Source organism: Camarhynchus parvulus, chromosome 1 (genome assembly GCF_901933205.1).
Source record: "Camarhynchus parvulus chromosome 1, STF_HiC, whole genome shotgun sequence".
Taxonomy (NCBI): Eukaryota; Metazoa; Chordata; class Aves; order Passeriformes; family Thraupidae; genus Camarhynchus; species Camarhynchus parvulus.
The window spans coordinates 89,565,397-89,592,656 of NC_044571.1; the positions used below are offsets into that span (position 1 = coordinate 89,565,397).

The window sequence follows — 27,260 nt, forward strand, 5'->3', positions numbered from 1 at the left end:
GCACTTACAATTTACTAATATAGAAATAACCTTTCTAGATCCTAAAGCCAAAACAGATACTTGGTCCACATCCACAGGGCCAATTCAGCCCATGTGGGAAGCTTTATGCAAATTACATAAACAAATTTAGAGACTAAGAAATAAATTATAAAGAATCATTTGGTGGCCAGAGCAGCAACTGCAGACAAAGACCTCCTGCATCCAGCTTGGTATGTGAGAGTTCAGGGAGGCTTTGGTAACACATGCTATAGCTGTCAAATCTGTGTAACTTGTGAGACACTTGTGTCCTGGGGGGTTGCAAACTTCAACCAAAAGCTGTTCCCAGCCCAGATGCTGCAGTGCTATGAAACTGGAAAGGAAAGCAAAATGAGTTTTATGTTCCTCCCCTTCTTCCTTTCTGAGGGGAAAAAGGACTGAACAGTGTTCTCTTAGGGGAGTGGGGGGGTTAAGGGAGAGGAAGTGTGCTTTTTCCTTTTTTCTTAATACCTTTCTTCTTCTTTTAGAAATGTAAGGAGGATGAAAGGCTGTTTCCTTGGCAGTGCTGAGGGCCATGTTAACTGTTCTAGACAACTTTTCTGGCCAGTTTTCTAAAACAGAAACAGCTTTCTGAAGCCATAATTCAGGAAGCCTCCCTGTTTCAGCAACATTTAAATCTTATGAAAGCAGTATAAAGCAATTAAGTGTTTTCTTAAGGACTCAAGCAAAGAGATTCTGCTTACTTCCCAACTAAAGCTGAGAAGGTGATGGTTCTTACTGAAAAGATCATTTTTTCCACATAATTTTCAAGAATTTAAAATAAGCACATTTTTAAAACAAAACAAGCAGGATTAAAATTAATTCCCCTCTAAGTTAATCAGGCTTTAATTAATAAGAATCAAAACCTTTACCGGTTCCTTAGCCAGCCACAGTCTTTCAGAAAATATCAAGTAGAGAAAAACTGACATGTACAACTAGTAATGCCTTTCCACTCCCCACACTTTACTGAAGAACAAGGAAGTGCAAATGCTCTTTAAGTTGCCCTAAAAGAAAAAACAACCAATGATCCTTCTCTTCCTGAAGGAGGTAAAGAGTATACCTCATTTTTAAACACTGCTTCTATACTGCTATGAAAAGTGTGGGCATGCAGACATGCTATTGTGTCTAGTTACTCCACAGTACACTACAGTACTGGTGCCCCAGTATTAACCATGCATGCTTTCTTACCCTCCTGTATAAACTCACAACACACAGGCTTGTTAACCTGTCTCCCAGGGAAAAGTGAGCTACACTTTATTTACACAGAGCATTATTCAGAGTTGCAAGTGTACTGTAAATTCATGTCTTAGGTTACTCCACACACGTATTCACAAGTGGTGTTTTTTAATAAGCTAAAAAATTAAAGGCTGATCTTGGCATTTTTGGGTTGCCACTCTCCCTGAAAATCTCACCATAAATATTCCTGTCACGCACAAAGTCATCACAGATAGTCCCATTAACTCTTGTCCTCGACCACATTTGACTTCTTGGAAATGTCCAGCTTACATCTGCCCATTCCTGTTTTCTGTGAAGGTAGCCCAAACTGCATACTGTCTCTCTGAATCTGAAATTTGCCTATTCCTCTAACCAGAGGCTTATCAGTATAGCTGAATTACATTCAGGTTTGCTAATACAAGTTTTGAGATTGCAGCAATTTCATATTTTAGTTATCAGAAGGAAGCTGAAGTTTTTCAGATGGCTCAGCTGCAAAACATGCAGCTGGATGTTGTGCAGTCCAGACCATTTGGAGGAAACAAAGGCTGTAGTTTCCCAGTATTTCTTATTTGTCTGTCTGTTTCCCAATTTAACCAAGGGGGTTTCAGTGATCTGGTTCACAGCTTGGCCTACAAGCATCTTTGGCAGCACAACAGAATGGACAGGGACAAGCAGCCAAACAGGACATGTCTTCAGCTGACTTCACTGATGGATAACCCATTTTATACACTACAACCCTTTTTAATACAGCATAAATACAATTTCTTCCTCTCCTTTGCTTGTGAGAGTGGTGGAGGTAATTTTAAATGAACTGGTATAAAGTCCTAGCAATCAGCAGTTCTACTTCAGTTGGACTTGCTATCTGCCACAGCAGCCAACAACAAACAAGTTATCAAGATGCATTTACTAATGTGGTAAGCAGAACAAAACCATTTCCTTCAAATAGTCCTCATGGATCAGGCAAACCCACAGTAGATATAAACAGGCCAGCTCATGGTTCTCACAGCTACTCTGTGCTCTCAGAGCTGTTGGCAGGCTAACATCAGTCTCTCTGGTTTTTAACCTTCCAATGATCTGAGCACACAGATCCACGTATGGGCATAATTAAACAGTTATCATTTCCCACCAATTCATGGTAATGCACATTCCAGCCACACCATCGAGATCTGGCTGCACAACCCTCTCCTGTCGCTCCTCTTGAAATTTATATTTATTCCTGAAAACTGAGCCATGAAAAATCTGAAGGGTGGTTCATATTTAGGATATTTAGCAACATTATCTGTGCATTCAACCCCAAACCTCTCTATTGTTCTGCTACATCAGCTGCTACATCAGATTCTGCCCCATTTCTCTTTTCCATACTCCTGTCAGTACACTTCTGCAGGCACAGGCTATGTATCCAAGACTTTAGTGAAGAATAAGGATATGGTGGGAATGTCATGCAGCCTGTTTCTTTGAACAAGGTAAGCCTGATTTTTGTTTTTTGTGGACAACAAAAGAAAAACTCACAAAGAGAAAAAATGGATACCAGCCAAGAGATGGGTTGGGGGGAAATGTTAATGGATGTTGGCAAATCTACTGTGCAGCTTTCCCATGTTAACAACTGTATCACTATTTAGAAATGCTGGGAAGATACCTTTCTGCAAATTAAAAAGATGAGAGATTTGCCTGTTACATCCCCTATGAAGCTAAATTCCTATTCCTTCACTAAAGCTGCATAATGAAAGGTGTTTTATACAGCACACACACCAGGTCAGTATCATCCCAGAATGAAATCCTGACTAAGGCAGTAACACACTGCACAGCAGGGTTTTAAGCTCTGACGAAAATAAAATAAAGATTTGGAGGCTCTGAGCAACCCCGGTCGGTATAAGGGGGTGGGGGAAGGGCAGCATGTGGTTTGGGGTATTCTCACCAAATGTTAAATCACACAGAATATTTCACTCGTCTCCAGTGTGAGATCACGACATGACTCCTCTGTAATGAATTCTTTATCTTGGCAGCTCTCCTGTTTTCTCCCAACAGTGCCTCCCTCTCCCCTTCTGGTCCCAGTGCCGTAACATATGGTAGTATTTGGAGAGCCACTCGGGCCTGGGAGCTGGCCTGGCTGCCCACACCTGCGCGGCCCCCGCCTCGCCGCTCTGCCATGCTCCAGCGCCCGGCCCGAGCTCGCTCCTTCCCCCACCTCAGGGGCAGAGCTGCCAGGGTGCTGCCGTGTGGCCCTGGGGATTTGATGTGGCACTTGGTGCCCTGGGGATTTGATTGTCACTTGGTGTCCCTGTGAGCCTGTGTCACCCCAGAACTCCCCACGCAGCCTCTGTGAGGCTTCTCCTTCGGGTGGCCGTGATGAAGGCTGCTCCATTGTCTCAAAAATTATGATGAAAGTACCCAAAAAACCCAAAGAGAATGCACAGAATCCATCAGGTTGGAAAAAACCACAGTGGATCATCTGGTCCAACCTCTCTGCTTAAGCAAAGAACCACATGGCACAGAGTTGCATCCAGATGGTTCCTTGCCTATCTCCAGCGAGTGAGATCCCAAAACCTCCCGGAGCAATTTTTCAGTGTGCGGCCACCCGCACAGCAAAGTTCGCACTCATATTCAGGTGCGACTTCCCGGGCATCAGTTTCTGCCCGCTGTCTCTTGTCCTGTGCCTTGGCATCACCGAGCAGAGCCCGGCTCCATGCTCTGACAACCGCTTTTACAGACACTGGTGGCGTCCCTTCCCGAGGCTGAGCAGCCCCAGCTGCCCCCGCCTTTCCGCGGCCGCCCCGGCCGGGCCCAACGCTCCCCAGGGCGGGCAGGCTCCGCCCGCAGCCGCCGTCTCCGGGGCGACGCGTGGGGCCGACGGGGCTGCCGCTGCCGCCGTTGCACCGCCATGGGCCCCAAGCAGCCCAAGTCCGGCCGGGACACGCCGGTGTCCGTGCTGCCGACCTGGGAGCCCGCGCTGGTGTCCGCCCGCCTCGAGGAGGTGAAGGCAGCCGAGGGGCAGAGCCGGCGGCCCGGGGGAAGCGGGGAGCGGGCCGGAGGCAGCTCGGGCCGCTCCCTGGCCCGGGGATCGCGGCTGCCGGAGGCCCAGGGGGCCCGGGAGGGCCGTGAATGGTCCCGATGTGCGGCGGAGCCCCCCGGCCCCTTTGCCCCCCGCCACCAGCGTGGCCCTGCGGGTTTCTTTGCTCCTCCTCTCCTCGGCACTTTCCTTTCTGGGCTCTGGGTGCCAAGTTTCGGCTCGGAGTGAACTTTTTATAAACTGCTGAACAACGAGGTTTGATGGAGGTGCTGACACAGCATTAACTGTAGCGTTGAAAATGTGAGGCTGTAATTTTCCTGCCCGAGTGTGTGCAGCTAAAAGGCACTTTTTTTTCCTTTTTATTTTTTTTTTTACTTTTACAGAGTGTGAGGATCTAAAGGCATATTTAGGTTTCCAGGTTCTGTGTAAGCAATGTAATTCTCATAAATCTTGACTTGCAAGAGAGAATTTGGTTTCAAAATAGGGCGGTAGTTTAGCAAACAATAATATTTATCTCACATGTGTTTATCTAGCACGGCTTCTTACAAGTGAGACAAATTGCTTCCGAGGTTTCCTTGTTTTCTGGGTTCCTGTTGTGCCCTAATTAAAAAAAAAAAAAAGCAGTTTTGTGTTTTAGCTGATGTGGGTTTGTGTTCTGTTGGTTTTTTTTCTTTTAATATGCCAGCAGCACTTGTTAAATATGAGGAACTTTTAATTCAGGAGGAGGCTTTTAAACTGGCTAATTGCTTTTCCTGAAAAGGCCGCAGATGTCCAAAAATCTCTTAAATATTTACTTGCTTTTACTTTTATTTGGTAGCAACCATATAATACAAGTTTAGGCAAACAAGACCACTTTTTTAATAGCTTAGGCTGTTTTTTCCCATTTTTCCCTAGGACACAGATATTTCAGTAGAGTTCTAAGATGCTTGAGCCCTTTCTTACTTGTGAATCTTGTCTCTTCCCTTCACGGAAACATCCCTGAAGCGTAAGAATGGGGTGAAGGTTCAATCTTCATTACCTACTCTGTTCCTGTCTTCCTCCAGTGCTTACTAGCAAGGTGCCAATTAGTGATTATGGTTTTTTATGGTGGTGTTTATTGTGGCCATGGATATTGTGCAATTAATTCACTGAACAAGGTGCTTTGTATGCTCTGCTGCCTCTACACATAGTTTATTACATTTCTTAAATGCAAACCATTATATTGAAGTATTTTTAAAGGTAGGGAAAAAATGCTCAAAAGTTAGGAAATGTCAAAGTTGGTATTATTCTGGACTCATTGAGGCAGATGGAAAAAAAAATGTTGAATGTTCACTGAACGGGGAACAAATTCTGTTGGGAAAGGTATGTGATCAACTAATTAAAGATTATCATAATTCCTGTACCCATGGGGGCTGACTTGAGACTCCGTGTTTCCATAATTCTGGTATTGTCTGACTGCTTTCTGTTCCAGTTAAGCTAATTTAACTTTCCCTGCTGTGCTGTTCACAGACAGAGCTTTGGGAAGTTGGGAAAAACTGTCCCCTTGCTGCGGTCAGCTTAAACTCAGGCTTCTGAGATGCTGGGCAGCCACTGAAATTTCTTACTGCAGGAGGGTTCTTATTCAGCTCTTACAGTCGTGGGCAAGAGCACACTCGGTGCAAAACTGTCAAAGGCCAGCAAATTTCTTCTAAGCATGTGTGAATCAAGATTCATCAAGTGTGGCCAAATGTGGGTGTACATAATGTAAATAAACATGCTCTGTAAAAGCAAATCTTTGACACAAGTACGGCTCTGCTGCCAAATTTAATTCCTTCCTCTTGAACACAGAGAGCATTGAATATCTTAACTACTTAATCACATAGGGGTTTTTATTAAAGGATAAACATGATTTTTAGAAATCAAATCTCATTCTGCAAATAGTCTAACCACACTTTCCCTCGCCCCACTCGCCCTACCCCAGTAATCATGCAACATACAAAGTTTAAACCCAGATATCTAAAGCTCAGGAACTGAAAGCAGTCTGTAAAAGAGAGTGTTGAAGAGCTTGGATTTTAGATCTCACCAGACATAGTGCACAAAACTTATTTCTTACTCATCCTCAGTATTGTATATGAAATACCATATGTATCGGAAATGATTTGGGAGATGACAGGAACTCCTATCAAGTAAATAAATGTCTCTCCTCATAATTCATATATAAAGAATATTTAGATCTGCTTGTATCAATTTGAAAAATATTCTTTCCCTTTTTTGAAGGCAAAGGGAATTTGCTACAACTGGTTTTAAATTGTACCAGATAGACCAAGTGGTGAAATTTCACATTTTAATGTGTTTATGACTTACACTATTTTATTAGTTCAATCTATGAAAAGCATTTTACCAGTGCTGTTAAGATTTTTATGAATGGGTATACTAAGTAAAATATGATTTAAATGGTATTTACTAACCAAATAATTGCTTTTACTAAATGCACTGTGAAAACTGGCAAACACACAACTTAAAAATACATACAGAGGAAATATGGATTTTCCAGAGGCTCACATTATAGTTTATGTCTATCTTTCTTGTTTGCAATGTGCTATGCAAAAGAACGTGGAGTTGCAAACTGTATTTGCCTTCAGATATTTATAATCTATTTTGGTTGGGCTCGCTACAGAATTAAATTGCAAAATATAAATTAAGATTCTTAAGTAGTTTTAAACTTTGCATGTGTTAAGTAGCTAAAGGGTGATATTTGCTAAGTGAATGGTGAATTCTGGGCAAATACATCCCTTAATTGAGATAACTGTCATTTATTATTTGTTCTTATTAACTAGTGTAACTAAGCATAGCAGCAGTAAGCCATGTTCTGTGCTGACTTTCCATCTGTATGATTTCTCTCATTTCGTTGGCATTTTAGGGCCTGAAAATTGAACTTAAAATCTTGTGAAACCTCTAAAAATGTTCTGAATAGGATGGCTCCTCTTTTGATTGCTATTTATACTACTTCATCTTCAGAGAAAAACTAACGTTCTGCTGAGCTTTGATATTCTCTCACTTGCCCATGTTGTACAGCAAAAGCTCAGGCTCTTAAGAGCAAAAGCCATTAGTAGATGTGGGTGTGTCATCAGCAATGGAAGTAGGTCTGCAGATTTCCAAGCAGAAATGTCACCTTAAGGCTGCAAAACTCCTGATAAACAACTTTTCTGAGTAATGCCAGTTGTATTTCCTGGTTTACAAGCTCCCTCATTGTTGAAAGTAAAGAGTGCTAGCTAGAGTTGTTACGACTCTAATTGTTCATAAATCACTAATTGATGCTCAGATGTTTTGAGTTTGAGTTTTCAAATGTTTCTTCTCAGCCCTTACAGGTAAATTTGAAATTCTGCTGTAATGAAATGAAATTACCGGTTGTTGTCCTAAGAGAATAAAAACCCAAACAATCAAACAAAACAAACACACAGTGGGCAAAAAAAACCAAAAAACCCAAACAAACAACCAAAGAAGCAACCAAACAAAAAAACAGTAAACCCCACAGCAGTAAGTACCGCAAAAATAAAATTACATATACTCAGATTGTCTGGAAATAGGAGGAGGGTAAGATGGCTGCTTGATGCTTTTCTTGGCCAAAGAGATCTAGAAACTGGTACTGAAAAAATAAACAATATACCTGACTTGTTCAACTGTCTTCCCCAGAATAGCTGGCCTTTTGTGTCTGGGAAATGAAGCAGAGAAAACAAGATACATATAAAAAGGAAGAAAAAAAATTGTGTGCTGCATCTGCTTTTTTCTTCAATGTGAATTAAAATTAGATATTTTCTTAACAGACCTATGCTATTCCAATACTCCTGTGATGAAGATATACAGGCTATGTGTACTGTGTTTTAAGAGCTGGGAAAAATCACATTACAGAGGAACACAATGGAGCCTTGAGAGCAAAATCGTGAGAAGATGAGGCACATTCTGTGTTTTGTGAAAGCAAGGATTTTGGACAGCCATTTGCTGCTTACATGGAGCTTCCAGAATTAGGTTGATCTTGCGGATTTGGAGCCTCTCCAGCTGAGGGACATAGAAGTTTCCCACACAGATGGTTGTTTCTAGCACCGAGAGACTTTGGTGCATTTCAACTCTTTACATGGCCAGGAGTTTTAAAACCAGGACAATGTCATTTGTAGCAGTGGTTGTCACTGGATGTTTTCCAGTGAAAGTGATCTGGCCTGCCCTTAATTGGAGTTTGTTTCAGATTGCTTAAGCAATATTCAATTGCCAATGCCACATTTCCACCTTCAATTTTCTTTTAAATTCACATTTGAACCAGCATTGTTGATTCTGTGGGATATCTGCTCCCTGCATTTTGGTCTTCTTTGTGCAGTTTGTAGTGCTCATGTTAAATTCTCAGTGGCAACCTCCCTAGACTGTTTCCATGATTTTCCAGTAGTTATTTTTATGGCTTTTTCTATCCTGTTCATTAAGCTGGGAATGTCATTTGAGGTAGCCTTAGGGTCACTAATCTGTCCTCTTTCAGATCCTTTCTCAAGCCTTCATACTACAATAACATTTGAAAGAATAAAACTAAGTAGAGGAGCAGTTGTATATTGAGGGAGAAAATATTTTTAGAGTAACCATATACATTTTACTACTTTTCCTTCACATTTTTATGTTGTGATTTTAGGTGGTGAGCTGTAGAAGCAGAGTCTGTTTCTTCTCTGTCCTTTCAGTGCCTTGAACATTAGGGATACTGTTACAGGATTGATAATATAAAGGCAGTATTGCAAAAATATTAGATTTTTAACCTCAGAAAATAGTCCAATCAATTGAACACCTTGAGCTGTGTATTTATGCTGCACATTGACTACTGTCTTCAATTCATGTTCTCAGTGTGCAGCTTTTCTGAAAAATGATCTTTAAGGGCTTCAAAACTGGTCAGTCTAGAAATAGATGTCATGCAATAATGACTCCAGGAAGTCTAGATCATTATTGACTGTGAAGATGTGTGTTCCTACTTTGGATATTTACTAGCTACTTCCAGCTCCCATTCCCAGGTGTTGCACTTTTTAAAGAAAAGCTGTTTCTTTTCTTCATTTAGCACTAGGGAGGTATAGGCTGTCTCTAATTATAATTGATTTTTTTGCAAAAACCTTGTATCGAGCTGAATATACTTCTGTAGAATTAAGTAAGTTTATAATTTTCACTACCAGTTCAGTTATCTTGTAGAGGCTCATTCCATGTATTTTATTTTAATGTATTAGCCAATGGTTTGCCTATAGTATGAATATTCTCATAGCTGTTCTGTGGAGCAGATTTATCACCTTGTTTCTTTGAAGCAGAGCATTTCCAGTGGGAAGAAGATGTGAGATGTGGCCCACTAGATGATAATTTCTTCTTGGATAAAAAAAATCTGGGGTTGGATAATTTTGTTGGCATAAGTCCTGTTGTGTTTTTTTAAATATTAATTTTGCACAATCAGGACCTACCCTGATGTTTTGCTTTGCTGCTTTATCACAGGCTGCTGAGAAGGAGGGCACCACAGTGAAACAAGGAAAATTCTCTTTTCTTAGAGAGGCTTATAGTACTTTTGTGAAGGCAGGTCTCATTGCTCAACCAAAACTCTGAAAATGCCTGGGAATTATATGGGCTAGAGAATAAGAATTTGGAGAAGGAATCTGAGGATGGAGAATGCTTGAAGTGGGATCCGATAATGAAACTGGAGACTAGCTGAACCAAGAGACAGAGGACGAGAGCTGGGGAGCAAGTCACAGGTGGGGGAAACATTAAGACAAGTGATGTAGCTCAGGAAAAGAGAGTGGAAAAGGAAGGAGAAATTAACTAGGAACGGTTGTGACCAAGGGGTGGAAAAATAAGAAGAGAGAGGACAATAAGGAAAACAGGTTCCACGGACATTGTTGTTGCAGTGTTATTAATTGGTCCTAAGCAGGATTTATTTGTGGGCAGCAAGCTATTAGTATGTTAAGGAGGAACTAAAGAAGGCATAAGGCAGGGGTTTAGAATTCTCTGATAAATATGTATATATATATATATGAAGAACTGCAGGAAGTTGTGGGAGTGAGCTCTGTATTGCTCTGCTGGACCATGCTTACCATAGGATCCTGAGTAGAACCTGACATTCCTGATTCTTGCTGCTCTTAAGCTGTCAGCATCTCTCTGTGAGACTTACTGGGCCTTGTTTCCCTCTCTTGGTGGTCCCCACTGAAGTGGGCAGTGTAGTGATAACAATTGCTCCATTAGCTCATGCCACAGGTAGATGGTTTTTCTAAAGATTCTGTGTGTGCTGGTCAGCACTGGGAGCACCACGATACTGACACATGAGAGCATTTCAATCTCAGTTCTGAGAGCCTAGGAAATTATGCATTTCCACACAAGCATGGGCATCTAAATACTTCCTGTTCAAAGAATACAGAAGTTTACTGTCCAACTCTTGACAGGTATACAGTGATAGTTTTAATCCAGATTAGCTGCAACTCCTGTGCATGTTGACAATATTGGAATACCTAGAGCTCTTTCACAGTGCTGTGCACCAGTAGCTATCTTGCAGCTTTAGGCAGAAAGACTTCAAACAGCAAAATGAAATTCAGTGTACTTGATGCAGTCCCCACTACTGCTGCCACTTCTCCAATGAGCAGTGTCTGCTGCCCTAGTGCAGCTGGACACTCATAAATTCCACCACATTTGCACACTCCTAGAGCATCAGAGAAGATATGCTTGATCTCTCTAGCACTTCATGATTTAAAAAACTTGAAGTTTATTTTGCGCTGCAATAAACCATCAAGGAAGTTCATGATGTGTGGAGCTATAGGCACCCTTTTGGATTAGTTATCTGATCTTTAGCTACTTGCAGTTTCACTTAATGACCCAGGTGATCTTTACATCATTTTTGTTTTTCTGAATATTCTGTGGTTAGAAAAATGGGGCATACTCATGTGATGATATCCTTTGTTACCTTGAGTGTTTGGCAAACCATTTCCCACTATACAAACATGCACTGTTTTGAAACTTAAGTCAGCTGTGGCTTTCTCCCATCCCAAGCCATCAGTTACTCAAATTGCAAACATTTGCACAGGCTTTTCACAAGCTAAGAAAAGGAGCAAATGAAGAAGGATACTATAAAACTGAAAGAAGATGCTTCTCTTACCATCTGAATCTTTTTCTTAGAATGGTCCTTTTCCTCACTTTACCATAACTCAGCTCAGGTTTTGTTCCTGTTCTACAAGAACTTTGTACGTAATATAAATATATTAAAATATTCAATATCCTAAAGTCACCACCCTATCTTAAATCTCGTAAAGTCTTTCTTTGCTATGATGCACACTGGACTGTGACTCTGCTCTGATTAATGTGACTGTCCTGGGACTGCCTTGATCTGACTGAATCCCTTTCCATGTTTACCTTTATGCAGTTGCGTTGGTAACCTTGTAGTTTACACATGCAGACATGCATTGAAAAAAAAGGGTGATCCTGTACATCACAACCATTACAAATGCTCCTAGTTCAGCCAACACTAATGCTGTTAAAGAATACTCGAGAGTGAGATGTAGACATGCTGGAGATAGTGACTCACTCTGTGAAAGGGATTCCAGTAGGAATGTGAAAGACAGTAACCAGTAAAAGTTGCTTAAGTTACATAATTTTTAAGCTTTTGTGGATGTACCTCTCTAAAGTGTTTCAGTCTTCTCCTGTTCTGCATTTTTTCAGTGCTGAAAACATTTTTTTACATTACAATAATGTGCATGCTACTGGAAATGATTGAAAACTGCAAGTGTTTTTAACTTATCAATATTGTAGTGTACAACTTGCTATTGGTAAGTAATTTTTCTTGATTCAGAATATTTAGTGAAACCATGCAAGACCCATACTATGCATAAATATACCTTCATAAAACATCATAAAAATAATGCTACGACGTACAGAAAATAGTATCTGGGCATTATCTAATTCACAGGATGAGGGAGCTGGAAATTGCTAATTTTTTTCTACATCAAATAATCACAATAATACATATATTCAAAACTCTCTTCTTGTTTGCTACCTGAACTGTCAAATCTGCAATCCCATTTAAAAGTTAGTACATCTTTGTGAGATGCTAATGCATCGTTTGCATGGGAAAAGGTTTAAGGCTGTTAGTAGGCATTTGTGTTTTCCGTAGCATAATGCTGCCACCTGATGGCAGAAAGAATTGGGACAAACTAATAGGGGCTTTTTCGAGTTGCATGCAATTTCAGCGATTAATACAGTGATCTTTAATATGTCTTAAAGTGACATAAAGCCGTCTCTACAAGATTATTCTTTGAAACTGCAGAGGACTTTTGTTGGCAGGAGTTTTAATATGTTAAATATTTTATTTTGGAATATAGGATGACTGGAAGCCTAGCATCAGTTTCGTTGTCGGGACCAAGATTGAGGATGAAATCCACACCCAGGCTCTGGCTCTTGCTGTGCAGGTGCCACTGCGAAAACTCTTCAGTGTGGTAACATCTGAAGACCTTTACAAACAGGTATTTCAAGAAAGTAACTTTTAATAATGAACCAAACTGTAGATGTCACTTCTAGATCCTGCCTTCTTTGGTCTGTGGTAATGATAAACCACTCTGTGGACGTTTCAAAAATTACACTAATTCACAGAATCATTAAGGTTAGAAAAGATCTTTAAGATCATCAAGTGCAACCTTCGAACATCACCTTGTCAACTAAAGCACAGCACTAAGCACCATATCTAGTCATTTCTTGAACACTTCCAGGGATGGTGACTCTACCACCTCCCTGGGCAGACCATTCTAACACTTGACACTTTTTGTGAAAAAATTCTTCCTGATGTCCTGCATGAACCTGTCCTGGCACAGCTTGAGGCCATTTCCTCTTGTCCTGTCATTTGTTGCCTGGGAGATGAGGCTGATCCCCACCTTGCTACGAGCTCCTTTCAGGGAGTTGTAGCAAGTGATAAGGTCTCCCCTGAGAAATGGATTTCTCCAGACTGAAGAGCCCCAGCTCCCTCATCCACTCCTCATAGTACTTACTCTCTTCTTACTAGCTTCATTGCTCTAATTCATAGGAGTTAAAAATAGGAAAAGAAAAGCTTATGATGTAAGCTGCTCTGCTCCCTGTAAATTAAGTTTTGTTACAGACTTTTCTTAAAGGTGCTGATCAAAAAAACTCCCTCCCTAACGTACAGGGTTGCCCTAAGATGATTCCTCACTGTTTTGGAGTGTGGGTCTAGTGTTTGTAAAAGGGAATAATGAGTAAAGTACTTCAGGTAATGAATGTTTTATTTATTGCAGATCGCAGAATCTGGGCGTCCAAAGGGAAAAAGGGCTAAGGATGTGCCTATGTACCATGAGGTAGGTTAAAACAGGTGTTGCAGAGTCAGTACTCTTTTACACTGAAGTGTGTAGAGCTGTGTGATTTTGTTATACATTCTTGAGTAAATGCAAATTTGTTGGCTCTAGCTGGTAAAAACATTCAACCATCTAGATACTTAAACTGCTTTGTTTTTGTGATACCAGCAACATTCTGTCAGACTGCTGAGTAGGTGATGATCAAAATCTGTTTTCAGGAATAAGAGTTTCGTTATTGAAGGATATGTTACGTGGTCATATTTTGATGGTGATGTCTCAAATTACGGAAAACCTGTCAGACTCTTCTGTCTCAGACTCTCCCAATAATTTAGAAACTTATACCTTCATTTATGGGTATGCAGTCCCCTGTACGAAACACTATTCTGTGTGCTGGTACCCATGATAATCTCAGTTTGATGTAGCCTGATTCATCTAGTGGGCTATGTCAGCAGGGTTTGGAGTCATGCTTAGCACAAAGAGTACTTCCTCCTACCCTGTTAATGTTTTACTTACAGCTTGAGAGAGGTGATAAAATCCTGTGATTAATTAGAAGATTGTTTAAAATTTTCGCAGGTAGAGTTTTATGGTCCTTACAGGCCTGGAGTATAAAGAATTTTGGATCCCTCTAAAAAGAGTTTGTTTGTGTTCTATTTCTGCAATGACTAGTAAACTTTTTATGTGTCTCAGGTTTTGGTGGACTTTATATCAGTACTTTTTAGCTGCGGTCTGTTTTTCAGTAATGCCAGGCTACTATCTGAACAAGGCCCTTTGGAATTATTTCCCACTGAAAGGACTGTGAATTTGATGCAATTAACCCTCTTCATTTAGGACTAGCCTCCCAGGCAAACTCTCCCTTATATTACCTGGTATGAAAAACTTCTTCAGTCCTGCTTGACAGAATGATTTTGAAGTCTAGCTCTAAGCAGAAGCTTTGTATGATACCTGTATTTAATTACTAAGAGCAATTTTACTTGTGAAGTGGACACTTGTTAAATTCCAGCTGTCAGTGCTGTGTCTCATTAGCTACTTACTTTACTCCTCAAAGACATTTTTTTCCTCCCCTCCTTTAACACAGAATATAAAATGCCTGTTCTGACCTTTTGCTTGGACTCAGTTTCCGTTCAGGCTGTAGCAAATTAAAAGATCGATCATGTTGCCACAGCATTAAGATCCCACCTCCTTGGGCAGAATTTGTTCCTGAATATTCACATACATTCCATGTGCAGTTTGAACATTCAAAGCTTTCACTGCTTCCACTAGCAAAGGTAAACAAATACAAGGTTAGCACAAAACACAGGGTTGTGAAAAGTTCTTCTGAGAGGAGCATTTCTATCATTGCCACATACAGTTCTCTGTGGCAGGATTCAATGTGCTGCCATTTCTACAAGTTTCCATATTCATTTTTAGAGGCATTGTTTCATGACATTCAGTGGTCTTTGGACATCTGACATGTAACATGTGTGTGAATTTGGGACTAATGACATGCATAGTAATGTGGTTATTATTGGTATTAGTATTAATATAGTTACCCATGCCACTGGTCTTACACTTTGCATCCACTGAAATGCAGGGGTTGCATTGCAAGCTAATTATATCATACTAAAATAATTCCTGCTGTCTGCTCTAAGTTATTCCCCTTAGGCTTTCTATAATTTCATTGTTTTGTATCTCATATCACTCTTATTGTACAAAGTGAAAAGGCTTAGGGCAGGGTTTACAAATATGTAGCTAAAAGATTTCCAAATCCAGGAGAAGTAGGTGTCCAACACCTTTTCTGACTCTTTTATGACTTGATGGGGGTAGAAGTCCCGCTTGGTAATTTTGTACTTAAGCATTTAATTGAATGATGATAGACTGATTCTCTCATAAAAGTGCTGAGGAGTTAATTTTTTCCCCTTATATTTGAAAGGGAATATGTTATGCTTCCTGTAATATATCAACAGATTTCATAATTTATCATGTACAATTTTTCTAACAAGAGCTACAACTAAAAATATATGTATTTTATCATTAAGGTGTGTATTTTTTATTGTTTATGCACCTGTTTGTTGGGTCCATTTTCTACAAGGTTAATAACATCGTGTAATTAAGATATTTTGCCACTACTAAATATGATAGTGTTGTTAAGATCTGATTGTTGAAAGATGCCTCTGCCCAAATTAAGGCGCAAACAAGACCATATGCCAAAGTAAATGGTACAGATTTTATTTTAAATTAATTAAGAACTAGAAGAGAGGGGGGAGAGAGAGAGTTCAAGTAGAAAATAACACCACCCATGGATCCAGCCTTATCCTGTTAGTCCTTCTTTGCTCTGGGCTTTTTGGTGGTGGGAGGTCCCAAGGTCATTCAAAGCTTTTCATTATCTCTATATTTTAGCAAACAAAGGAATTAATGCTTGTTGGCTACAGTCTTCTTATGCTATTGGTTAAAATACCTCACCTCTAATGCTGCTTAGTCTGCATGCTCAGTCTTTCTTTTTGTCTGATACAGTTAAAAAACAAACTCATCCTTATATCTGCTGGTATCTGTTGTCTCTTATTTTTTTCCTTTCTTCATTGAATCTGAAATAGTGAGGACTTTTAAATTACATTATCCAGGATCTTCTAATCCCACCTGGTTTATGTGAATTATCTCTGATATTCACATGGGATAAGCAACCAAACATAAGATTTCAAATTTCAAAGATTTCACAGAAAGAGTGGTCAAATACTGGAATCATCTACCCAGGGAGGTGGTGGAGTCACCATCCCTTGATGTGTTTAAAAAAAGACTGGGTCTGGCACTTGGTGCCATGATCTAGTTGAGGTGTTAGAACATGGGTTGGACTCGATGATCTTAAAGGTCTCTTCCAAATTAGAAATTCTGTGATTCTGTGAAATCACATGCTGGAACTTTAAATATTTAAGCAGAAGACAATACAAAATTTTGACTACATATCATTCTTTCTGTCATCATTGGGTGAACACAAGACCTGTTTGATTCTCCCGTTCCAGATCTGCACGACCGACTGTTTTCATACAAAACCTCACTTTATTTTACCTCCTTGCTGACCAGGAAGCAGTGTCAGCTCAGAAACTTCAAACCTTTGGATAGATAAAAGCAGGAGAAGCTCCAGGCTTACTGTCAAGATACATACCAGCCAACCCTTATCACTAGGCATACTGAGATATCAACTAGTTGTGCAGTTTCAATAAACAAACCAAAGAGATTCCCAAACTAGATCCTTCCTTTGCCAAGCATAATATGCATAGTTTTGCTATTAAAATCCAGTTCAGTTGAGTGCTTGCATTTAAATCTTAATTAGCTCATGTTTTGTACAGCTCATTTAAAGGACTAAAAGGTAATTGGTTAGAAATAGAATCTTATTGTTTTAAAATTCTTTATGTTGTACATGTTTGGGGTTTTTTCTTTGGGCTTGTTGGTATTGTTATTGTTGTTTTTCCCCCTAAGATTGTGATGCCATTATCCTTGAGAAATTGCATCATGTTCACAGTACTTCCTGCCTTAATAAGCAATAGACTGTAGATGCAGAAGAATCCTTGAGTTTTCTGGGTGTACAAGAAACAGATTCCTCTTCTGTCACTTCCAAAACAAAATATATAACCAAGATATTAATAACTTCTGTAGGATCGTAAAACATAACAATTAACAAGCCCAAGTTGAAAAAAGTTAAATAAGTTTAGCCAGGAAGCAGTGGATGTAAAGCATCTTTCAAGCATTTCTGTGAATTGATGCTTTGTTAGGAATGTGTAGAGTGTAGACCTATGAAGTAAAGGTTGCTGCTGGTAAAATTATTTGAAGTGCTGATCACATTATGATATAGAGAGAAGGTCCACTTTAGATTGGAACCGAGTGTGTGTTTCCTGGGATAGGTGCTCCTACTATATCAGGAAGTGTGACATACATTTGTATAATGTAATATGTATAATTGTATTCTTCTTATATGTAATTATAGTTAGGTAATAGACATATTTAAAATATGTTTTAAATGTGTGTGCATGTGTATAATTATTCAAAACTACCTTATATTACTCACCCCAGTGGCCTGAATTTCATTTTTAAAAAAGTTAAGAATAGATATTCTCTTTCTAAATATCTTTCATATCCTCTCTTCTGTAGGTCTTATATACCTTATACCTTTGTATTACCTTATATCGTTCTATTGTCTATGCCCCTTTTTTAGACTCTCATTATTGTCTCTAACAGTATCTTCAGAAAAAGGAATAAGGAGGGTAGCACTAGGGGTATGGAGTATGCATTTATTTGTTTTCATTATGATAAACTCCTAGGGTAGAAAAATCAAAAATGTTGGGTTTAGCTTGATGAAAGGGGACTTTTAATGTCAGAGACATAACACTTATGGGAAGGAATATTTTCACCCAAGTACAAGCTCAGAAGAGTTGTCTGCCACTGCCAGAAAAGCAAACCAAGTAGTAGGCAGGATATGGAGCACTTAGGAAAACAGTTTCAACCATAATGTTAGTCAGGAGTGTTTTTAAGAAAGCCTTTTTATTTCTTGTGGAAACATATAATCAAAGCTTTCCTGGTTTTGTGTAAGTGTATAGATAGTGTATAGATTTTGACACAACACCATAATAAAGGTTGTGGTCAAGAATAGGCTTTCTCAAAAGTAAAGATAGCCCTATCAAGAAACCAAACCTCACTCTATATATGCATGTCAGTAGAATTCTGTTCTTAATACAAGTTAGAAAGATTTTGTTTTCATTCCAATTGAGCAAAAACAATTTTAGAAGTTGGTGTAAAATGGAACAGCTCAGGAGCCAAAACTTATCTGGTGTCATTGTTTTCATGACAGGGTTTGACACTAGAAACAACCTTGGCAGCCATGCTGAATGATTAGAAGGATAGAAAGACTTAATTTTATTTTTCATTCCAGTACAAAATAAATTTCATACTGCACTCTTAAATGTCATAATAAAATGGAGCAGTTTTCCAGTCAGCCTTTGTCAAGTGGTATTGTGTGGATGCGAGTGAAGAGAATTTTATTGCAGAAGGACTTGGCCCTTACACTGTGTGGATACACAGATGTTTAATGTGTACACTTGGGAATTGTTGTTAAATGAATATGCCTTTTAGGGAGGTACTGGCTTCAGGGAAGGTTAAGGGACTTTAAATCCTGCTGTGGGTATTATTTACTCATCTGTTTTCAGTTCTTTTCTATCTGTTATCAAGCTCCTATCAGTTTATACTACAGAATATAGGATGCTTTATAAATGATCCACTAAATGAGGTGGTGTATTTACCTGAGTTATTTGGTGTCATATCTTCTGAGGAGGGTTTATCTACTCTGTCTGCTGGTTCCTGGTATTTAGGTCAATCTACTTAAAAGAATGTTAGGGAAAGTATCTGTTAATTTTGGTTTAGCATGTCTTTGCATCAGCCTTTGCCATTGTCAGATCATCTGATGCCACTGCATGATCAAGTGGCCTGTGTAGTCCTTTAAGTTATCAAATTGTATGGCTTCCATTCGGATTTAATTTTTCCATGAGAGGAAACCATTGTTGCTATGAACCAGGCAGTTCTATAAATTGTAGCTGTTCACTGTCAGTTTGGGTGTCTCCAGTTCAGTATCCCTTTCCAGGAGTATGTGTCATGTTAAAAAGTACCAGCATTTCTAAATGTTAAAACTGGGGGAAAAAGTCTCAAGCTTGAGCAGGAAAACAACCTGTGTTTTCTAATTTCGCTTCCTAAAATTTGGGCGGCCAAGTTCTATTATTTACATGAGGCAATTGACATGCACATCTCCTAGTTTCATTTCAGAATAGTGAAATGAAGTCCATAGTTCATAGTTCATCAAGCTAGGATTTTATAAACGTGCATCATTATTTTATTACTGTTAGTTGTAATTATTTGACCTGAGGCCATTCGTAGTACTCAAAATGTTAGCAATTTATTTTCTAGGGAAGACAATTAATAACCTTTTGAAATTCATCTACCTATTTAAAATCTGCTTTAGAACACTGGAGACACTTTGGGTTTCCTTCACAGATTACAAGAGTTCCTGCCTACATGCAAATTGGTATCAAATTCCTGCTTTTTCTGTGCAGGTTTTGTTGAGATGTCTGTGTAACTAGAGGAAACAGCAATTATGTCTGTGAGAATGTCATCCTTGAAATGTTAGAGGGACTCTCTGAAGTAGCCGAAGGCAATACTGTCTTCTGTTTTTTTGTCTTCAAAGTATTAGGTTCATTAAGGACAATAAAGTGTATGACATTCTTCTCAAGTACAGCAACTAATCCTAGAATCCTTTGTCTCCAAATTAAAAAAAAATCTCAAAGCCCTGTTGCAAAGCTGGACCAACCAAGGTGGAAAGATCCTGCCCAGTTTTCTGGTGCCCAGTCTACAAGGCTGTTGGAACTACCTGGCCCAAATATTCTGACGTGGCTTAGAAAATTCTGTCAAGATGTAGCTGGATGGCTTCTGCCAGCACAAGGTTTGATGAAGCAATTTTATTTCTTAATCTTTTTGTTCCACTTCTGATTGGGTTCTCTTCCTAGCCAGATGCAATGTTAGAGAAGCGTGACTAAATCTTTTAGCTTTGTGGTGTTCATTGTGTGGATTCAGTTGGCTGAAATTGCTGGAGACAATTTAGTTCTCAGAAGCTTAAAATATTCTGTGCCATAATGGAAAGATTTACTGGGCAGATTCATCCCACTGACATGTAAACATTTAAGTATTTGATCATAGCAATATATCCCTTCATCTGAGCACAAATCACAACAGACTGGCCTGTCCTCTTTTTCTAAAAGGGTCTGGGTTCTGTAGGGGTTCTTCTGAAATCACTTAAATGCTGTTTCAACTGTTGCCTCCCAATCAGTGTTAAAAGAAAACAGATATATGAAAGGTCATGTGAGAAAAAACCTTCTTTGTGCATAGAACTCCTTCCTGAGAGAGCAGTGCTAATACCTGATCGTTCCAGTCGCTGGATATTTGTATCCCTTAAAGCAGCTGGGTTTTCATAGCAGCTAATGGTTGGGGAGCCATAGGAGGTGTACATGCCTGATGGTGAGAGCTCCTGTATGAGCTCTCTAATAAAACCCTCCTTATTTTTATGTATTGTATTTTCTCTTTTTTTATTGAAATTGGGTTATTCACCATTTCTGTTTTTCTTAAAACGCAATATAAGTACTTGACATAACACTGTGCATGTGTGTTAGAAAATTCTCATAGAGCATCCCTGAGATCATATCAGTTAAAATGTCCCCTCGGGTTGCAGATTTTCTGTAGAGAGAGGTTAGAGAACAGTGTTTCTTACAATGGATAATTCTAATAGGTTTCTGCTAACCAGATCAAGCTGTGTAGTGTTTTGGCAAAAAACAGACTCACTCACATGAGTGACAGGTTATTTTTCTAGAGTACAAGCAGCCATTTGCTTCTGCTTTGAGAAATGTTCTCACAATAGAAAGAAAGATATTTAGCACAAGAACAGCATTTCCTCAGTATTGCTTCATTTTAATAGGTTAAGTTGAAAGAGCTCCGTGGGGTACAAGGAATCATCAAATCCTCTTTAATTATTTTCATTCTCTGGAATACATCTTCACTGAGTAACAAAGATGACTCATTTGGCTGGTCTTAGGTTTTACAGTCTACCTTGTGGATACATAAGCATTGCATGGAGCTCTGCTCAGATATGTAATTGATTTATTGATTTATGTGAGTCCTTAAACTCTCTTTGAACTGTGAGTCATTAATTCAGTAGTGAAAAATAATGATTAAGCAAGTGGTCTTTTGACATCATGGGTGGGAAGAGGTTTTGAGAGTTAAAATGAAGTTAGGTGAGTGGTCTTATATGAGAAACTGAATTCTTTCAACACACTGGAGGTGTCATCTGAAAAAAAAAGTTGTTTCAGTTAGCTCAGATCTTTCCTGGTATTCTTTCAAATGATTGCTTTAGTATGCTTTAGTCAATGAAATGACAATGACAGAGTCAGAAGTATTTAATAGTATATTTAAAGAAGTCTTCTTTAGAAAAACAAAATATAAGTATGACATATGCAGCTTTTGTCCCCTAGTCTGTCTTCAAAGTTGCTTGTGAAGGACTCATAAGACTGACAGCAGATTTTAATATGTCAAGATCACTTTTTTCCTGTGCTTTTATTATTTTGCTCAAGAAAATATATCTGAATAGTAATTACCAGCTTGATTGTGTAATCCATAGAGCCTCTTGACTGATGACTATCCTGCTTCAAATTAACTTGAACTGTGTCAGCAACTATGGGATTTTACTTATTTGGTTCTTCTAGGAACTATTATGTTTCTTTGAGGAAGTGTTAGATGAGTCTGAGGCATGTGTGATGGTCTGGATTTCTTATAATTTCAAGAATAAGAGGGAAGACAGGGCTTTAGAAAGCTCACCCTGGGTATGGGAGAACTACACTGTGAAGTGGGCTGACCCCTGTTCATAGCAAGCAATGTTACTGCTGCCCAGTAGTAATAAAGCTGTGAAAGTTTATAATTTAATTTATCTTTTTGGAAGGTTTTCTTATTATAATTTGGCAGCCACAATTGTTCTGTATCTTGAAAAAAGAGGCATTTCAAAGAAAGATAGCACAAAGACTCTGGCTTTAAATGTTCCCCTAACTTTTAAGACCTATCTCCTTTCTCAATGGTGCTGACATCTGTCAGTGGTGTAGGGTCGCTTACAAGCACTCATGCAGTGTTTGCGTGGCTCCAAATACATGCCCTTTGCACCAAACAGCTAAATCTCTGTGTGCTTCATACTGCCACCACATGAGATCAAATACTGCATCACCAAAGCCTTTCTGCGCTTCACCAGTGTGACCCCTGCTGTGTGAGGAATGCTAAGTTTCCTCTTGCCTTAGAGGAAAAGAGGCCCTACCTAAGTTTGTCCATCCAAGTTTCCATGGTTTCTCATATAAGAAAAAGATCATCACTGGTGGGATGAAGTATAGCCAATCAGTAACAAATCCACTTCACAGTAGGTGAAAAGCTTCCTTCTGTATTCCTACCCAGTTTTTGTCTTGAGGTTTTGGTTTGGTTTTTTTTTTTTTTTCACTTGAGGCTCTGTAGATTTTTAACTGTTTATGCCAGGTGCCTGCATAACTCACAGGACCACAGATGAAGTAAATATGGATGTGTAATAAATTTAATTTCTTTTTATCTACTGTGCATGGATTGATCTATGTTCTGTCTTTAGGATTGGTTTTAATTTCCTCCTGTATAAAGCATATTTTACATTTCTGCATGAAAAGATATTTGCTTTCTTTGTATTGCCAAATGTAGTGCACTCGTTCTGTCTTTGTTTTATTTGTGTGACCTCTTTCCACAGTCATGGAATGTATTCCTGTTAAATAGTTTTGGTTATGTTTCTCATGGCTCACATAAGACAATTTGTCCTTCCTACCCACTCTACTTCAGCAAGGCTCTTCATTCCTGTATTTTCTATCTACAAAATACGAATAATTATTTTTATAATAATTATTGCTTTTGACTGGTAAAATGTTTCAAAATTCTCAGGAAGAGTGGGGTTTAATAATCTAAGCATTTTTTCTTCTTCCATTAACAATAAATCAGCCACTGTCATTAAGCTGAGTTACTATATATACACTTTTCAGGAATCCTACCAGAATCCCTCCATTTCCCCTCTACTGTGTTTCAAGAAATGTGCAACTCATCTACGTTAGACCAGTGAGAAGCATCACTTTCCACCGGTTGTTAACATCAATTCTAAAAAAAAAACTTTATGAGAATGTTTCTCTCTGAGGGAAATTACTGATATGATATTTCTACCAATGTCTTTTTCTTTCAGAGCACCGATTTGTGTGCCTAGCTCTGGGTGACTATTTTTTGTTGGAATAACTAGTAGGTCCTAGTGTGCCCACAGTGTGTGGTAATTTTTAAGTCTTGTTCTTAATACGTCCTTGATTTTCTGCTCTGGCTCTGATGTCAGTGGGTCTTTCCGGAAGCCTTCTATGATTGGCTTGTTGAGCTAGTGACCAGTCTTGCTTTGAATACAAAACATGCAAAGCAAAACTCATCTTAATCATGATGTATCTTCCTTTGTGTATTTTAAGATCATTAGATTTATTTGTATTGCAAGAGCAGGATTGTTGTGGAAGGGTTTTGAAATGCATATGTTTTGGTTTGTCTCCCTGTTATGCAACTTGGAAAAGATCTGAATTTTAAGACATTTCTTTTTCTGGTCCTTTCTTTTGTTTGCATGAAACAACGATTTGGCATATAATGGTCTGGATTCTGATTTGGCTTTGCTTTACTCAGAGAAGCATTTTAGTGGCTACATTTAGGTGAGAAGTGAAAATTTCTAAACTAGGCAAGAATCTATGAAAGCTCAAAGCTAATGGTGGTGTTTGCATTAGACAAGACACAGTTCAGTGAGATGCAGTGTGCACCTTCATTGTCTCAGTATTAGCAAGCAAAATTGACACCATATGTGCCCAACTGTAATTGCTCCATGAGGAGAAAAGAGAAACATGTCAGAGCATTTGAGTAACACCTAATTCAGCCCATGGTTATAAATAAGGCTGATGGTTGCTTAAAAACAAAAGTAAGAAAATATTATGGTTATATTATTCCTCAACAGCGCTTCCTACGTAGGTGAACTTTATTACAGAGACAACACAAGTAAAAAGAAACATATAACAACTTTTTAACAGTATTTTTATGTTATTTTATTTTTTTCGCAGTAAATAAAGTGGTTATGAGGCTCCAAGGAAAACGGCCCAGATGTTAGTGAGTTGTATGAAATTTAGTGGAAACAAGCTGTAAAAAACATAGTCATAAAACAGCCTGTCAATACCACACATCTGGACAATGCAGCTGTATGTTCCTGCTGCTGTCATCACCCTAAGAAAACTCAATAGCCTTATTTCACCCCAATTAGGCTGCATACCAACAGAATCAGAATTACACAGGGAGGGGGTGTGTTTTCACCAAGACAGACCCTCTCAAATTCCCTTCAAGAAGTTTTTATCTTTCATTTAGGGCTAGTCCCTCAGACACTGGTCACTTTGTAAACAGTACTGCAAACTATTCCCCTTGATTTGCTATCTGTTAGGTGCTTTTTAATTTGTTGCTTTATAATATGTAGTTGCTCAATGTTGTTTCTTTGTTAAAACCTAAAGAGAATTACATTTTCCTGTGAGAACTCTGTGTCTGTTGACTTTCTCATAAATTGTAGAAGGTTTTTTCCATTCTAGTTTTATCGCACACTATAGCTGAAATAACTTTATTTGAGGTCTTTGGAACCAAAGAATAGTGGCGTATCTGGAAATGTGGCCATTTCGACCCACACATGGTACAATGTGAGATAGCACTTGCTCATTTCAGCATGTAAATAAATATGAGTCAAGTGCAGTATTAAATCTATGCAAGTAGTAGTTTTGTTGCGATTTTTTTTTTCCTTTGCAGGTGATGGAATTAGCCAAAGCCTTTCTGGACCAGGGTGAAAAAATTCCTGTAACACTAACTGGAAAGCTGTTGAAATTTCAATTACTTTGTCTCAAACAGAAGGCTATTCAGAGAAGAGAAGAGGAAAAGAAGGTACTATAGTATGCCCTAGGAACATTACATTTTTGAAGACGCTTCTATTCTATGGTGTTGCTTCCATAAATCCAGCTTTCTCCTCATCTTTGGCTTTTTAAAACTGTAATTAAAGAGAAATGTGATTAGAAATATTTTTTAAATTTGATTAGATTTTGTGCATGAAGTTCTCAATTACTCAAATGCCAGTGAGAACATGAGGGAAAAAGAGAAAATAAAAACACTATGGAAGAAGTCTTTGCTAGTAATGGCTTAGCTTAGTGTTAGGACCAATAGAAAATAGAGCTAGGAACAGGCTTCTGCTGAATGAATCCCTGATGAAGTAAAGGCAGGAGAGGTTGTTACTTGGAAGGTATCAAGGATAGACACAGAGCCGACTATGACAGAGTTCTTGTTATGAATCTCCTCTCTGGAGGGAATTTGGAGAAGTTATCTCTTCCATCCTCCAGCACTAAGGCAGGATAATATTTACATAAACTATTCCTGGCAGATGTTTGTTGAACCTTTTCTTAAAACTTCCCTGTGCTGTGTCTTTGCTTTTCCATGGCAACCAGTATTATTTCTGAACCATCTCTGCAACGCGAGCATTTGAAAAACGTTTCTGATCCTACCAACCCTACTCTCATTTAAATCTGTTTGAGTTCTCCCTGTATGGAACAACACTACACTCCATTCTACAGAAATCTATTACATATTTAACTAACAAACCCAAATATGTACCATGGTTGTTCATTTTTGATTATGCATGTTCCTCTCCTCTGAACTCGCTCAAAACAGTACATATTTTGAAGTCCACTTCTCTGAACCAGGTACCACATTTTCCAGTGTTCCTAAAACTTGCTTCCATTTGTCTCTGAGGTCGTCACTACTGGCTCCAAGATTGTCTGGGACAGATTGCTTATTTGTTCTAGGAGGAATTTCACCAAGCTTGCACTGAATCACAGATCAGACCTCTAATTTATTTCTAACATCTTTTGGAGTTGTCAGTGGTACATTTCAACAACTTACTGAACAGTTGGTTTTGCTATTGTCCTTTTCCAACAAACATTCATGAAACTGAAGAAAGTCAGTTAATTATCAGAAAGTCATACAATTGCTGCAGTAAGTTTACCCCGTTAATTGATCAAAACCTATAGTGTGAAGTGTGATGATATGGAAACCTAAGGAGTCTGCGCATGTAAAAGATGCAAGCAGAAAATAGTTTAATGGATTTTGTATAGCTGAAAAATCTGTAAATTTCTTTATCAATAGTTTTACTTGTGGGAGAAGTTGGTGCATGAAATGTAGCACACAATCACAAGAACATTAAATGCTGGGTGATTCCATTAATATTGTGTCCTGTTCCCACAGAATTCAGTTTATTAGGAAATGATAATTTAAACCATAGAAATATATGAAGAATATGAGAAAAATAGTGTGTTTTCAATCTGAAAAGAAATTGAGAGGCTGAAGCTGTAGAATAGATTGTTAATAGTGAATTGGAAAAAAAATGCTTTTTTCTTAGATAGCAGTCAATTCTTGTAAGTAAACTGTCAAACAAAACTTTGAAGTTTAATGGCAATTCAGTATTAAAATGGAGTCTTTAGAGCTTTGATTTAGCAAAATTAGTCTTGTAACTGTAATTTTATTTCCCTGGTTAATTGGTAGATAGTCAATATTGAGGGTTGAAGAGTCTCTGGCACTTACAGTTACTTCTTTGTTTTAGCCAAACTGTCTGCAAAAGTTGTCACCTCCTTTGAATTGTATCTGTATCAATGTGTGACAGGCAAACACAAGTGGAGCCGTTGAAGGAGAGTCAAGAATTGGAAGGCTCTTGGATATTAGGATGCTCTGCAGTACAGACTGGGCAGAAACTGACTTCTAATTTAGAGTTCTATCTCTAAATTGGCTGCCATAGAATTTTTAATCCTTTCCAACTAGCTTGTACAATACAAGTTCTGTTGCCAGCAATCTGGGTGTTGAAAACAGGATTTTACTCACAAATCAGTTCTCAGAAAGCAAACATATCTGTCCATGGGTCTTTTTCTTAAATAGATACCTAGAATGGATCAGCAGAACTAATACAATATGTAAATAACCAAAAATAAGGCATCCTGTATTTCATTAGGAGCAGGAGCTTGTCATAAATTGACAGGCATAAATATTATGCAGAAGAGAAGAAGTGTGTCTGAATTAGAAAA

At 38.7% G+C, this 27,260-nt stretch overlaps 1 protein-coding gene across 1 annotated transcript in view; it reads left to right on the forward strand.

The window, feature by feature from the left end:
- The first annotated feature begins 4,108 nt into the window (after positions 1 to 4,108).
- Positions 4,109 to 27,260, forward strand: part of SPAG17 (sperm associated antigen 17) — an 86,069-nt gene continuing 62,917 nt past the window's right edge. Inside the window, exons 1-4 of the mRNA XM_030953252.1 lie at positions 4,109 to 4,201; positions 12,562 to 12,702; positions 13,483 to 13,542; positions 24,949 to 25,080. Of these exons, the coding sequence (XP_030809112.1) occupies positions 4,109 to 4,201; positions 12,562 to 12,702; positions 13,483 to 13,542; positions 24,949 to 25,080 (426 nt within the window). The remainder of the gene's footprint in view (positions 4,202 to 12,561; positions 12,703 to 13,482; positions 13,543 to 24,948; positions 25,081 to 27,260) is intronic.